Below are 14288 nucleotides of genomic sequence, written 5' to 3'. Positions count from 1 at the left end.
CCCAATCAGAATGAAGAATATATTATTACTGACAGCCGTAATCAAACCGTTTGGATCCTGGGGCAAGTAACCAGTCAAGAATAAAGAATCCTTGATTCCAAAAGACAACTGAGAAGCCAAACCAGAGATTATATTTTATTGACTAACATCCTCTGCAACTTCTCCACATTGACAAACTACAATATACTGACCTGGTCATTCAGCCAGTTCTGACCATCCAGAGTCGCCAGGTCGTCCATATCCAGCATGTGTTTATTATAGAAGATACGGAAGTTACATTTTTGATGTCTGGCCCGATAGTTTGTTATTTCTCTATTGATAAATGGTTTTCTGAAAGAGAAAGATTTTGAAAGAAAACATAAAAAAATGAGTACTTCTCAATTTACTGCTAAGCATCTTTTTTTCCTGTAAATCAAGAGAAAAGTCATATATGCCAACAATTTTATTTTCAAGGGCTTAACTTTAGCATCGTTTATATACCTATTAGAAAAGTCTTCATTAAACACATCTTTTAATCTTCCAAGGACTTCTTTTTCACTGAGTGGAACCAAACTGCCATACTTCTTCATAACCTCATCTAGGAATCCTTAAATAAAGGAAGAAAGAAAAGTTAAAATGGAAAAACAAGCCATTTTCAGGAGAGTCATTCTCCAAACACTTAACCTATACATAGCACTTAACACATACAGTGGTTAACCTATATTACTATATAATATTGATAATATAAAGAAATATTTTTAAAGTTATATCTTTTGTAAAAAATAAAATGTATTAGGCTCTAACCAATGCAATCTAGAGAGACATACTGTGAGGCATCATTTCACATTAGATTTTTAAGTTACTGATGCATTGTTAGAGAAGGAATGGATAGCTAGAAGGAAATATTAACAGCTTCCCGTAGCTTAACCTTCTCTTAAAGCATGATATCTAAAGGGCTTAATCACATAGTCAAATGCATATATCCTTTTGGTAACTGAAAGAATTATTGTTTTAGAATCACAATTAGAATTAACTACTGAGATCATTGTGACTCTATTATTTGGTAAAGGTGTGTACTTTAGTATCAGCAAGGGACAATATCATACAACTTGATAAATTATCATACTCATTACACTAAATAACTCTGTGGGGTGAGTTCAACTGGATAACAGCTAGTGAGGCACTTTTTTTTTTTTTTGAGATGGAGTCTCACTCTGTTGCCCAAGCTGGAGTGCAGTGGTGTGATCTCAGCTCACTGGAAGCTCTGCCTCCTGGGTTCACGCCATTCTCCTGCCTCAGCCTCCCGAATAGTTGGGACTACAGGTGCCCGGCACCACACCCGGCTAATTTTTTTGTATTTTTAGTAGAGACGGGGATTCATCGTGTTAGCCAGGATGGTCTTGATCTCCTGACCTCGTGATCCGCCCACCTCGGCCTCCCAAAGTGCTGAGGCTACAGGCGCCTGCCACCACAATCGGCTAATTTTTTGTATTTTTAGTAGAGACAGGGTTTCACCATTAGCCAGGGTGGTCTCGATCTCCTGACCATGTGATCCGCCCACCTCAGCCTCCCAAAGTGTTGGGATTACAGTTGTGAACCACCACACCCGGTTAGTGAGGCACATTTTAAGATGGCAAATAGAATTTTTTGGAGATGGGGTCTCTTTCTATCACCCAGGCTGGGGCATAGTAACACAGTAATAGCTCACTACAGCCTCAAACTCCTGAGCTCAAGCCAGCCTCCTGCTTGGATAGTTAGCTGGGACTGTAGGCACGTGAAACCACATCCAGCTAATTTTTAAAGTTTTTTTTTTTTTTTTGAGACAGAGTCTCGCTGTGTCTCCCAGGCTGGAGTGCAGTGGCGTGATCTCGGCTCACTGCAAGCTCCGCCTCCCGGGTTCACGCCATTCTCCCGCCTCAGCCTCCCAAGTAGCTGAGACTACAGGCGCCCGCCACCACGCCCGGCTAGTTTTCTGTATTTTTAGTAGAGACGGGGTTTCACCATGTTAGCCAGGATAGCCGTGATCCACCCACCTCGGCCTCCCAAAGTGCTGGGATTACAGGCTTGAGCCACCGCGCCCGGCCTTCTTTTTTTTTTAGATGGGGTCTTGCTGTGTTGCTCAGGCTAGTCTTGAACTTTTGGCCTCAAGTGATCCTCTTACTCCAGCCTCCCAAGATGAGAAATAAAATTTAAAGGTGGCTTTTGGCCACACCATAGGACAGTCTTCAGGTAAATGTAAGTAACATGTATATGTGCTTATATATATCACTGAATGATCCACTGAACCTAAAAAAGCCCCAGGAAATAAACCCAGGACATTCTTTTTTTTTTTTTTCTTTTAAGACAAAGTCTTGCTCTTTTCACCCAGGCTGGAGTGCAATGCCGCGATTTTGGCTCACTGCAACTTCCCCTCCTGGGTTCAAGTGATTCTCCTACCTTAGCCTCCCAAGTAGCTGGGATTACAGGCGCCCACCACCACACCCAGCTAATTTTTGTATTCTTTTTAGTAGAGACAGAGTTTCACCATGTTGGCCACGCTGGTCTCGAACTCCTGACCTCAGGTGATCCACCTGCCTTGACCTCCCAAAGTGCTGGGATTACAGGCGTGAGCCACTGTGCCTGGCCACCCAGGACATTATTTCTAAGTAAATACAAAAAAGCTGAGGCAAGGCTTAGATGCTCACAAAAGTACAGACATGACTTAGGCTGTTCACCAATGCTGAATGGGCAGAGCAACAACCTAGCTAACCATCAGTCTGACCGTTAAGTCCACTGAGTTAAGACAGGAAAAATGAGGATTGTTAGCCACATATCTTAACCAGTTCCCTTTGTAACTCCAAGAATGGCCTCTGCCATGCATTGATATGAACAGGATAGAAAAGATCATAAGAGAGTCTTGGGAATAAAGTGTTTCATCTTTTATGAGGGGACAGACAGGCAGAGAAGTGAAAAATTTATTTATCCTCCTGTTAATCTCCCACCAGAGTACCTCTCAGTTTTAAAGGCTTAACATAGGAGCAAAGGTCAGGGTACAGTAAACAGAAAAGAGGTCCTTTCTCCTGTCTATTCTGCTCTAGGCTTTGGGCAAATACAGTAGACAGGAAGATAGTCCCATGCTCCAACTTCATCAGAGTAGGGGATAAAGATTTGGGGCTTCTAAACTAGGAACAGACCATATACTTGCCTCTAGTGTTTACTATTTCACATCTTACAGTTATCTAATCATAACCTTGTGTCTACATGGGGGAATGGGCCCAATGGAAGATAAGGAATCCCACCATTTGAGAAACTGCATTGAGAATTACTTTTCGTAGAAAAATAATACCCCTAACAACAACAATAAAAATTAAACTTTAGGCCCCACAACCTTGATTGAGGCTCCTCAAATAAGAAGGCAGTGTCCCCCACAATGGGATATGGACCTGAATTTCAAACTAGTATCATGGTGCTCTTGCTAACAATGTTATTTCTGGTGGTAGAGTATGATGGAGATTCTAAATTGTTACACATTTTCCTCTTATCTGTATCTTTATTTTCATTTTCAGATGATAAACATGGATTTCTTTTTTTTTTTTTTTTTTGAGACGGAGTCTCGCTCTGTCGCCCAGGCTGGGGTGCAGTGGGCGGATCTCAGCTCACTGCAAGCTCCACCTCCCGGGTTCACGCCATTCTCCTGCCTCAGCCTCCCGAGTAGCTGGGACTACAGGCGCCTGCCACCTCACCCGGCTAGTTTTTTGTATTTTTTAGTAGAGATGGGGTTTCACCGTGTTAGCCAGGATGGTCTCAATCTCCTGACCTCGTGATCCACCCGTCTCGGCCTCCCAAAGTGCTGGGATTACAGGCTTGAGCCACCGCGCCCGGCCTAAACATGGATTTCTTATTCAGTAGAAATGCCCTTCAAGGTACGATCTTCAAGGAGAACTCTAGATGACAGTGTCTCACTTATACACACTATTATCTCACTGGGACCAGAAGTAAAACAACGGTTAAAAAATACTTATCATAAGAAAAGCACTAGCATATCTCATTTAGTCCTTATAGACCCCCTGTGTATTAAGATAGTAAGTATCCCTACTTTACAAATAGAGACACTGGGCCAGGGGCTCACGCCTGTAATCCCAGAACTTTGGAAGGCGGGTGGATCACCTGAGGTCAAGACTTCAAGACCAGCCTGGCCAACATGGTGAAACTCTGTGTATGCTAAAAATACAAAAATTAGCCGGGCATGGTAGCATGCCTGTAATCCCAGCTACTTGGGAGACTGAGGCAGGAAAATTGCTTGAACCTGGGAGGCAGAGGCTGCAGTGAGCTGAGATTATGCCACTGCACTCCAGTCTGGACAAAAGAGTGAGACTTTGTCTCAATCAATCAACCAACCAACCAACCAACCAGGCAATCAAATGGAGACATCAGAAGCTTTGAGAGGTTAAGTTACCTCCCCAAGGGCACTTAACTAGCATCTGGTAGAACTAAGATCCTGATTGTAGGTCCCGTGACTACAGAAACTGGGCTGTTAACGCTATGCCACTTGCAAAGCAAGAAATATGTTATCTTTTCTCTACAAAAACAACTTGGTTCTTCACCTTTCCTTTTTAATATCTGGGGCCAAGAATTACCCAGAAACAGATTTTATAAAATGACGGTTAAATCCACCATTCTTTACCCACTTGCTTTCACTAAACTAATCAACTAAAAAAGGAAAAATGCGCTTGGTATACACAATTTATTTTACTCCCAAAGTACTAAAATTTCAAAGTGACCCAAGAAACAAAGGATAAAATTTTAGGAAAAAACAACAAACAACAACTGGAGTTCAAATTATAGCACACTCTGCAAGTACAAAAGGTAGTAATATAAAAAATAAAACCTGAGGTGTTATTTTAGAATCTAAAGTACCCGGCCAGGCACAGTGGCTCACACCTGTAATCCCAGCACTTTGGGAGGCTGAGGCAGGATTGCTTGAGCCCAGGAGTTAAAGACCAGTTTAGGCAACAAAGTGAGACCACTTCTCTACAAAAAATACAAAAATTGGCCAAGCGTGTTGGCACATGGCTGTAGTCCCAGCTACTGGGGAGGGTGAGGTGGGAGGATGGGTTGAGCCTGGGAGGCAAAGACTGCAGTGAGCCAAGATCCCACTACGGCATGCCAGCTTGGGCAACAGAGCCAGACCCCGCCTCAAAAATAATTAATTAATCAAAAAAATAAAAAAGAATTTTCTTTCTTTTTTTTTTTTTTTTTTTTTTTGAGACGGAGTCTCGCTGTGTCTCCCAGGCTGGAGTGCAGTGGCGTGATCTCGGCTCACTGCAAGCTCCGCCTCCCGGGTTCACGCCATTCTCCCGCCTCAGCCTCCCAAGTAGCTGAGACTACAGGCGCCTGCCACCACGCCCGGCTAGTTTTTTGTATTTTTAGTAGAGACGGGGTTTCACCATGTTAGGATAGTCTCGATCTCCTGACCTCGTGATCCACCCGCCTCGGCCTCCCAAAGTGCTGGGATTACAGGCTTGAGCCACCGCGCCCGGCCAAGAATTTTCTTAAAAAAAAGTTAAAAGTAAGGCCAGGCGTAGCGGCTCACACCTGTAATCCCAGCACTTTAGGAGGCCGAGGCGGGTGGATCACAAGGTCAGGAGATGAGACCACCCTGGCTAACATGGTAGAACCCCGTCTCTACTAAAAAATACAAAAAATTAGCCAGGCGTGGTGGCGGGCGCCTGTAGTCCCAGCTACTCAGGAGGCAGGAGAATGGCGTGAATCCAGGAGGCGGAGCTTGCAGTGAGCCAAGATTGCACCACTGCACTCCTGCCTGGGTGACAGAGTAAGACTCTGTCTCAAAAAAAAAGAAGTTAAAAGTACCCATCATGTTAAACTAATGGCACTGGACAGTGTTCCTTTGATACAACTGACCTGGATCACATTCCACCCTGAATGTGGAATGACGTTCACTGTATTGTGCACGTAAGAAATGCAACCACATGGTTCTCCAACAAAATACAGTACATACCTCAGAAAGGGCCCATCAATAATAAGGAAGGTATAAAGCATCTAAGAACAAACACAAGGAATGTGCAAAAAACCTAAGGGAACAGCTGCAAAATACTACTAAGGGACAGGAAATCTTTTGCAATGAAAGCAATTTTCCCTAAATTAATCTATACATACAATGCAACATCAAGTAAAAACCATACTTTTTAAAAAGATTAGAAAACAAATCCAAAATTTACCTTGGGACAAAAATGTGAGAAATTCTTAGAAATTTCTGTAAAGAATTAAAGGAGAGAGGTGAATAAGGAGTGCCAGCTCCTGTCAAATGATAAAACTAACTACGCTAATTAAGGCAAATACAGCCAGCATGGAACAGAGATCAAATCCAAAGAGACCCAATGGTAGGCTGCATTTCTGAACCACAGGGAAAAGAACAAATTACTCAATAAACAGTATTAGAACTACCAACTAATTTCATTGGTTCCCAGATCCATGGAAATAAATTAAAAAAAAAAAAAAAAAGAACTGGCAACTAAATATTTTATTAACAGCTGGAATTCATTTTGGTGTAAAGAATGAGGTAAAGATCTACCTTAACTTTTTTCCAAAGCACTAAATTAAAAATAACACATTAGGCCGGGCACGGTGGCTCACATTTGTAATCCCAGCACTTTGGGAGGCTAAGGCAAGCAGATCACCTGAGTTTGGGAGTTTGAGACAAGCCTGACCAACATGGAGAAACCCTGTCTCTACTAAAAATACAAAATTAGCTGGGAATGGTGGCAGGCGCCTGTAATCCCAGCTACTCGGGAGGCTGAGGCAGGAGAATCACTTGAACCCAAGAGGCGGAGGTTGCAGTGAGCCGAGATCACATCACTGCACTCCAGCCTGGGCAACAAGATCAAAACCCCATCTCAAAAAAAAAAAAAAAAACATTAATAGTCTAGAAAAAAAGAGTTGGACATTTTTATAAACATTTACTTTATATGTGGAAACAAGCTTTTAAGTAGTTGTTTTTTTTCTAATACACGACCATAATTATTTTTAAATAAATGGCAGTGAGCTCATAATTGCTTTTGGACTTTCAAGCCTTTGAACATGTATTTCTTTTTTTTGTTTGTTTTGTTTTTTTTTTTTTTTTTTTTTTGAGACGGAGTCTCGCTCTGCCGCCCAGGCTGAAGTGCAGTGGCCGGATCTCAGCTCACTGCAAGCTCCGCCTCCCGGGTTCTCGCCATTCTCCTGCCTCAGCCTCCCGAGTAGCTGGGACTACAGGCGCTGCCACCTCGCCCGGCTAGTTTTTTGTATTTTTTAGTAGAGACGGGGTTTCACCGTGTCAGCCAGGATGGTCTCGATCTTCTGACCTCGTGATTCGCCCGTCTCGGCCTCCCAAAGTGCTGGGATTACAGGCTTGAGCCACCGCGCCCGGCCTGAACATGTATTTCTTAAACACACTAAACTTTTTTTTGTTTGTTTGTTTGTTTTTGAGACGGAGCTTTGTCACGCAGGCTGGAGTGCAGTGGTGCGATCTCAACTCACTGCAACCTCCGCCTCACAAGAACAAGCAATTCTCCTGTCTCAGCCTCCCGAGTAGCTGGGACTACAGGCGCATGCCACCACACCTGGCTAATTTTTGTATTTTTAGTAGAGACAGGGTTTCACCATATTGGTCAGATTAGTCTCGAACTCCTGACCTCAGGTGATCCATGCGCCTCAGCCTCCCAAAGTGCTGGGATTACAGGCATGAACCACCACGCCCAGCCTAAACTTACTTTTCTTGAAACTACTTTTTTCCATCCACTATATCATGGACAGTTCTCTTTTCCCTGAAAAAATGCACACTGTATGTTAATCAATTCCCTACTGATGGCCATTTATTTTTACCTCTAAATAATGTAACAATTAAAACTCTTGATCTATCCTAGTTCTACTGTTTCCCTTGGACACACCTGCTACAAGTCAAATTTCTGAGTAAAAGGGCATGTGCATATCTAAATTTTTAAATTGTCATCTGATTTTTGCTCTAGACACACACATGCACACAAGATTTAAATGTTTGTAGAGTCAATTTGGTATATTTTCATTGCTTCTGAGCTTCCTATCATGGACAAAAAATGTCTTATCAATATAAGATTATAAAAATGGTCTCCTGCTCAAACAACTGAATAGCAAGAACATAACCCAATTTTAAAAGCAGGCAAAGGACCTGAATGTGGAGAAAAGGGAAGCCTGTACACTACTGGTGGGAATGTGAATTTGCACAGCCATGAAGGAAAACAGTATACAGGTTCCTCAAAAAATTAAAAAGAGAACTACCATATGATCCAGCGATTCCACTTCTGAGTATATTTCAAAGACAATGAAATCAATGTGTTGAAGAGGTACTTGCACCCCATACTCACTGCAGCACTATCCACAATAGCCAAGACATGGCATCAACCTCAATGCCCATAAGTGGATGAATGGAGAAAGAAAATGTAGTATATATACACAATGGAATACAATTCAGCCTTAAAAAATCCTGTCATTTGCAACATGGATGAATCTGGAGCACAATATGTGAAATATGCCAGACACAAATATACTGCGTGATCTCACTTACATGTGGAATCTAAAGTCAAACTCATAGATGTAGAGAATAAACAGTGGTTACCAGGACATGGGGCAGAGAATTGGAAGATGTTGGTCAAGGGTTATAAAGCTTCAGAGAGACAAGAGGAAGCACTCCTAGAGATCTATTATACAGTCTGGTGACTATAGTTAATAATAATGTACTGTGTCTTAAAAATAGATGAGAATAGATTTTAAATGTTCTTACAACAAAGTGTGTGAGTGATGGATATGTTGATTATCTTGATTTATTTCACAAAGTAAACATACATCAAAACATCACATTGCACCCCTTAAATAGATATAATGTTGTCAATTAAAAATAATCTTTAGGTCAGGCACAGTGGCTCATGCCTGTAATCCCAGCACTTTGGGAGGCTAAGCCGGGTGGATCCCTTGAGGTCAGGAGTTCAAGACCAGCCTGGCCAATATGGTGAAACCCCATCTCTACTAAAAATACAAAAAATTAGCTGGGCGTGGTGGCGCACCTCTGTGGTCCCGGCTGCTCCCGGAGGCTGAGGCATGAGAATCGCTTGAACCTGGGAGGCGGAGTTTGCAGTAAGCTGAGATCACACCCCTGCACTCTAGCCTGGGAGACAGAGTGAGACACTGTCACAAACAAAGAAACCAAAAACTTAAAAAGAATGATTTCCTGTATTTTTTTTTTCTTTTTTAAGAGACAAGGTCTGCCAGGAGCAGTGGCTCACACCTGTAATCCCAGCACTTTGGGAGGCCAAGGCAGGTGGATCACGAGGTCAAGAGATCGAGACCATCCTGGCTAACACAGTGAAACCCCGTCTCTACTAAAAATACAAAAAATTACCCAGGCGTAGTGGCACACGCCTGTAGTCCCAGCTACTTGGGAGGCTGAGGCAGGAGAATCACTTGAACCCAGGAGGCAGAGGTTGCAGTGAGCCAAGATCGCACCACTGCACTCCGGCCTGGGAGAGACAGCGAGACTCCGTCTCAAAAAAAAAGAGATAAGGTCTTGAGAGAGATAAGGTCTTGCTGTCACCCAGGCTGGAGTGCAGTCGAGCTACCACAGCTCACTTCAACCTCAAACTCCTGGCTTCCAGCAGTCCTCCCACCTCATCCTTCTGAGTAGCTGGGACTACAGATGTGCACCACCACACGCAGATAATTTTATTTTTTGTAGCAATAGAGTCTCGCTAAGTCTATATATATCCCTCTACATATTTATATTGCTACATTGCCCAGGCTGGTCTCAAACTCCTGCCCTCAAGCGATCCTTCTGCCTCAGCCCCCCAAAGTGCTGGGATTACAGATGTGAGTCACCGTGGCTGGCCTATGTTTAGTGCTGGGATTACAGATGTGATCCCACGGCCGGCCTATGTTTGTTTCTTCTTAACAGCTTTATTGAGATGTGATTCACATACCACAAATTTGCCCCATTACGGAATACAATTCACTGGTTTTTAATACATTCAGATTGTGTAACTATCACTACTACCTAATTCCAGAACACCTCCATTACCCCACAAAGAAACTCTCTACCCATCACCTCGCATTCCCCTTCTTCCCAGCTCCCGGCAGCCATTAATCTACTTTACATCTCTACGTCTTTGCCTATTCTGGACATTTCAAATGAATGAAATCGTATGTTATAAGGCCTTTTGTGTCTGGCTTTTCACTTAGCATGTTTCCAAGGTGCATCCACATTTAAGGATATATTGGTACTTATTCCTTTTATAGAATAATATTCCATGGTATAGATATACCAAATTTTATTTGTCCATTCGCCAGTTGTTGAACATTTAGGTTGTTTTCACTTTTTGGCTATTATGAATAATGCTGTTATACGTATTTGTGTACACATTTCTCTGTATTTGGTTTTAATCAGCCAAACTCTTAATCCATCTGGAATGTTTTATGGCACAGAAATCTATCTCTTTTCCCTCCAGAAGAAGTAACCATCCAAGTTATTTCTCTTGGATATGCTATAATTTTACTACACAAAATTTAGTGTGAGTTTGTGTATGTATTCGTGTTTTAATCCTGATTGGCATTTAGAAAGCCTTTCAACTTTAGACTCAGACCTTTCTTTTCAGTTCTAGAAAACATCCCTAAGTTCTTCAGTTTCCCTTCCATTACCTTCTGGCATACTCATGACATAGAGGTTAGAACTTTAAAGTGAAGCAAGAACTTGAAGAACTTGCAAAGTAATCTCAGTACAGAGTTCTAGACTTTCATACACTCCCTCAAATCTTTTACAGTTGTCTTGCATAAGCATAACTCAGTATTAATTTTTTTTGCAGCAACCCGCTACTGTGATTACAAAGCATTCAACTTGGTTTTCAAGGGAGCTTTCTTCTTACACTCATATTTCATCAGTTTATGTAACACTGAATAAAATTATGAAACTGCAACAAGTAAATTTACCCGAAGTATAATTGACTCTTAAACATGTAGATCAACTGAAAGGAGTGTAGTGTGCAGTCATATTAGAGACAAGCCAGCATTCAGCACACCATAGAACTCAATAGTGGCTAATGTTGTAGAAGTCAGTTAAAGGAGTATCACTGCCCCATTAATCACTACTGAGGTTTGGTTCTGTTATTTGTTGAATTTGTCTATTTCACTGTGTTGGCTTTTCTTAGATGATGGTGATAGACTGTGAGTTCATCTCTACTTAGGTAACTTGCTGAGTATTGAGGGCAAAGGGCTATCATGGGCAGTAGCTGCTGCTCTGCCTTGAACTATTTTCAGTGGGAATAAGGACACTAAGAACCCCAGCAGCTGTTCTGAAAAGGGATGTTCCTCACTCTTGCCAAGTGTTACAAGGTGTACATGTGTGGGTGAGTATCCGGTCTCTTGTTCTTAGAATTGTGGCTTGATAACAAGTTTATTCTTTGCTGATATATGGCACAGGCAGGGAGAGATTCCCCAACTACTAAGTCTTTACCATGGGTGTCCCCTTTCCTCTCCACTTCCACCATCTCCAGAAATATGAGCACTCAGTATCACACCACTTCCCTGTACTAATCTTCCTCCTGCCCACCTGGACCTTCCCTCTACTATTTGCCCAGTGGAAGCTGATTCTCAGTTTCTGATCCACCAGAACTCTCTCCTCCTTGTTTGTTAGTAGGAAGACACGTGTTTTTAATATATTTTTCATAATTTCTATGGATTTGGTAGGAGGAAGAAGAGATTCCATGAGCTTGCTTCATTCTCTTAAACCTGGAACTGCTATTGGCTTCTGACTGATATTCTTTAGTAACTGAAGGAAGCTTCCTTTATTACTAGTTTTCTAAGAGATTAAACACAAAGGGAAACAATTTTACTAACAGGCTTTTCAGCACTTGCTGAGATACCATTATTTTTTTCCTTTAGCCTATTAAAATAGTGAATTACATTGTCACTAAATGTGAATTCTGTAAGAATTCCTACTTCCTCAGATCGTGCTACAGGTTTTACTATGTGCATATTCAATTTATCAATTGTACTTGAAAGTGTTACATCTATAAAGGTTAATTGGCATTTGTGGGTAAATGCTAATTTTTTTCACGTTTAAGTATCATGGGTCAGCTAACCTCAGTAGGGAAATCTGACTTTATTTTAGGAAGGTATAGACAAGAGTTTTTTGTTTGTTTGTTTTTTAGTTGGCTAGGACTCTGTACTTTGTGTCTTTTTGTGAGGAAGAATTAATTAATTTATTATTTATTTGAGACGGAGTCTCGCTCTGTCGCCCATCTCTACTAAAAATACAAAATTAGCCGGGTGTGGTGGTGGGCGCCTGTAATCCCAGCTACTCGGGGGGCTGGAGTGCAGTGGTACAATCATGGCTCAATGTGAGCTCCGCCTCCTGGGTTCACACCATTCTCCTGCCTCAGCCTCCTCAGTAGCTGGGACTACAGGTGCCCACCACCAACCCCAGCTAACTTTTTGCATTTTTAGTAGACAGGGTTTCACTGTGTTAGCCAGGATGATCTTGATCTCCTGACCTTGTGATTCGCCCGCCTCGGCCTCCCAAAGTGTTGGGATTACAGGCGTGAGCCACTGCGCCCAGCCGGAAGAATTTATTATATTTAATGGTTGGAAAGAGAAAGTGCTCAGAACTGTTTAAACCACCAAGAAATAAACCTCCTAACTAGCTCCCCAAAGCCAACTGTAATAATGTCCAGGTGTCCTATACAAATGCATATGCACACATATATACACATACTCATCCTACATATGTCACATATATCTTTTAACAAAATAGTTTCATACCATTTTGCAACTTACTGTTTGCACTTTTTTTTTTTTTTGAGACGGAGTCTCGCTCTGTCGCCCAGGCTGGAGGGCAGTGGTGTGCCCTCAGCTCACTGTAAGCTCCGCCTCCCAGGTTCAAGTGGTTCTCCTGCCTCAGCCTCCCAAGTAGCTGGGTTCACAGACACGCACTGCCACACCCGGCAAATTTTTGTGTTTTTAGTAGAGACAGGGTTTCACCATGTTGACCAGCCTGGTCTTGAACTCCAGACCTCAGGTGATCTGCCTGCCTCAGCCTCCCAAAGTGCTGGGATTACAGGCATGAGCCACTGTGCCTGGCCTGTTTTCACTTTATATAGAAATCTTTCAGTATTAAAATACAGATCTATATTCTTAAACAGCTGCATAGCAAAATACTGCCTGAATAGGCCACAATTCATACTATTACATTGTCTTCCAAAACAATGTTTATAACAATTTACCTTATGGGATAGATTTTTGACAAGAGAAGGCTTCTTAAAGCATGACATAAAAACTGGAAGGCTCGGCCGGGCGCAGTGGCTCAAGCCTGTAATCCCAGCACTTTGGGAGGCCGAGACGGGCGGATCACGAGGTCAGGAGATCGAGACCATCCTGGCTAACACGGTGAAACCCCGTCTCTACTAAAAAATACAAAAAACTAGCCAGGCGAGGTGGCGGGCGCCTGTAGTCCCAGCTACTTGGGAGGCTGAGGCAGGAGAATGGCGTGAACCCGGGAGGCGGAGCTTGCAGTGAGCTGAGATCCGGCCACTGTACTCCAGCCTGGGCGACAGAGCGAGACTCTGTCTCAAAAAAAAAAAAAAAAAAAACCTGGAAGGCTCAAAGTCCAAAACAGGTAAGTTTTTGACTGGGCGCAGTGGCTCACACCTGTAATCCTAGCACTTTGGGCAGACTGGATGAGGCAGGCAGATTGCTGAGCTCAGGAGTTCGAGACCAGCCTGGGCAACATGGTGAAACTCCGTCTCTACTAAAATACAAAAAATTAGCCCAGTATGGCAGCGTGTGCCTGTAGTCCCAGCTACTTGGGAGGCTGAGGCAGGAGAATTGCTTGAACCAGGAGGCAGAGGTTGCAGTGAGCCGAGATCACATCACTGCACTCCAGCCTGGGTGACAGAGCACGACTCCATCTCCAAAAAATAAAATATAAAAAAAGAGAGATAAGTTTTACTATGTAAGAACTGAAAACTTCTATTAAGCAAAAATATCAAACAATTTTGGGGTACTGAAGGCTTTTACCTTTCATGAGGGACCATTCTTACGACATTTATAATCAGCAATTAATTTAACATTTTTATGACTAGAATGATACCAAGGTCCCTGAAGGTCATATATTCTGTTCATTGCTGCACCCTTCTTAGAGTGTATAGTGCCTGGTACATAGAGCGTCTCCTATACTAAAAAGAAAACAAAACAGAAACAATCCAATTGAAAAATAGGCAAAGGGGCTGGGCACAGTTTCTCACGCTGGTAATCTC

At 42.5% G+C, this 14288-nt stretch overlaps 1 protein-coding gene and 1 long non-coding RNA gene across 9 annotated transcripts in view; one reads left to right on the top strand and one right to left on the bottom strand.

Moving 5' to 3' along the window:
* The window catches only part of SENP5 (SUMO specific peptidase 5), a 77421-nt gene that overhangs the window by 40857 nt on the left and 22276 nt on the right, over positions 1 to 14288 (bottom strand). For all 8 annotated transcript variants that reach the window (XM_065539641.2, XM_074030704.1, XM_005545294.5 and 5 more), the window contains 2 exons: positions 481 to 586; positions 192 to 330 (listed from right to left, as the gene is read on the bottom strand). In XM_065539641.2, coding sequence (XP_065395713.1) covers positions 192 to 330; positions 481 to 586 — 245 coding nt within the window. The remainder of the gene's footprint in view (positions 1 to 191; positions 331 to 480; positions 587 to 14288) is intronic.
* On the top strand, positions 2079 to 10960 carry LOC135969583 (uncharacterized). Its single transcript, XR_010584832.2, has 2 exons — positions 2079 to 2214; positions 10842 to 10960. It is a non-coding gene; the product is annotated as an uncharacterized lncRNA (long non-coding RNA).

This window comes from Macaca fascicularis, chromosome 2 (genome assembly GCF_037993035.2).
Source record: "Macaca fascicularis isolate 582-1 chromosome 2, T2T-MFA8v1.1".
Classification (NCBI taxonomy): domain Eukaryota; kingdom Metazoa; phylum Chordata; class Mammalia; order Primates; family Cercopithecidae; genus Macaca; species Macaca fascicularis.
Note: the sequence above shows the minus strand (reverse complement) of the source record. Positions and strands in the feature narration are given on the sequence as shown.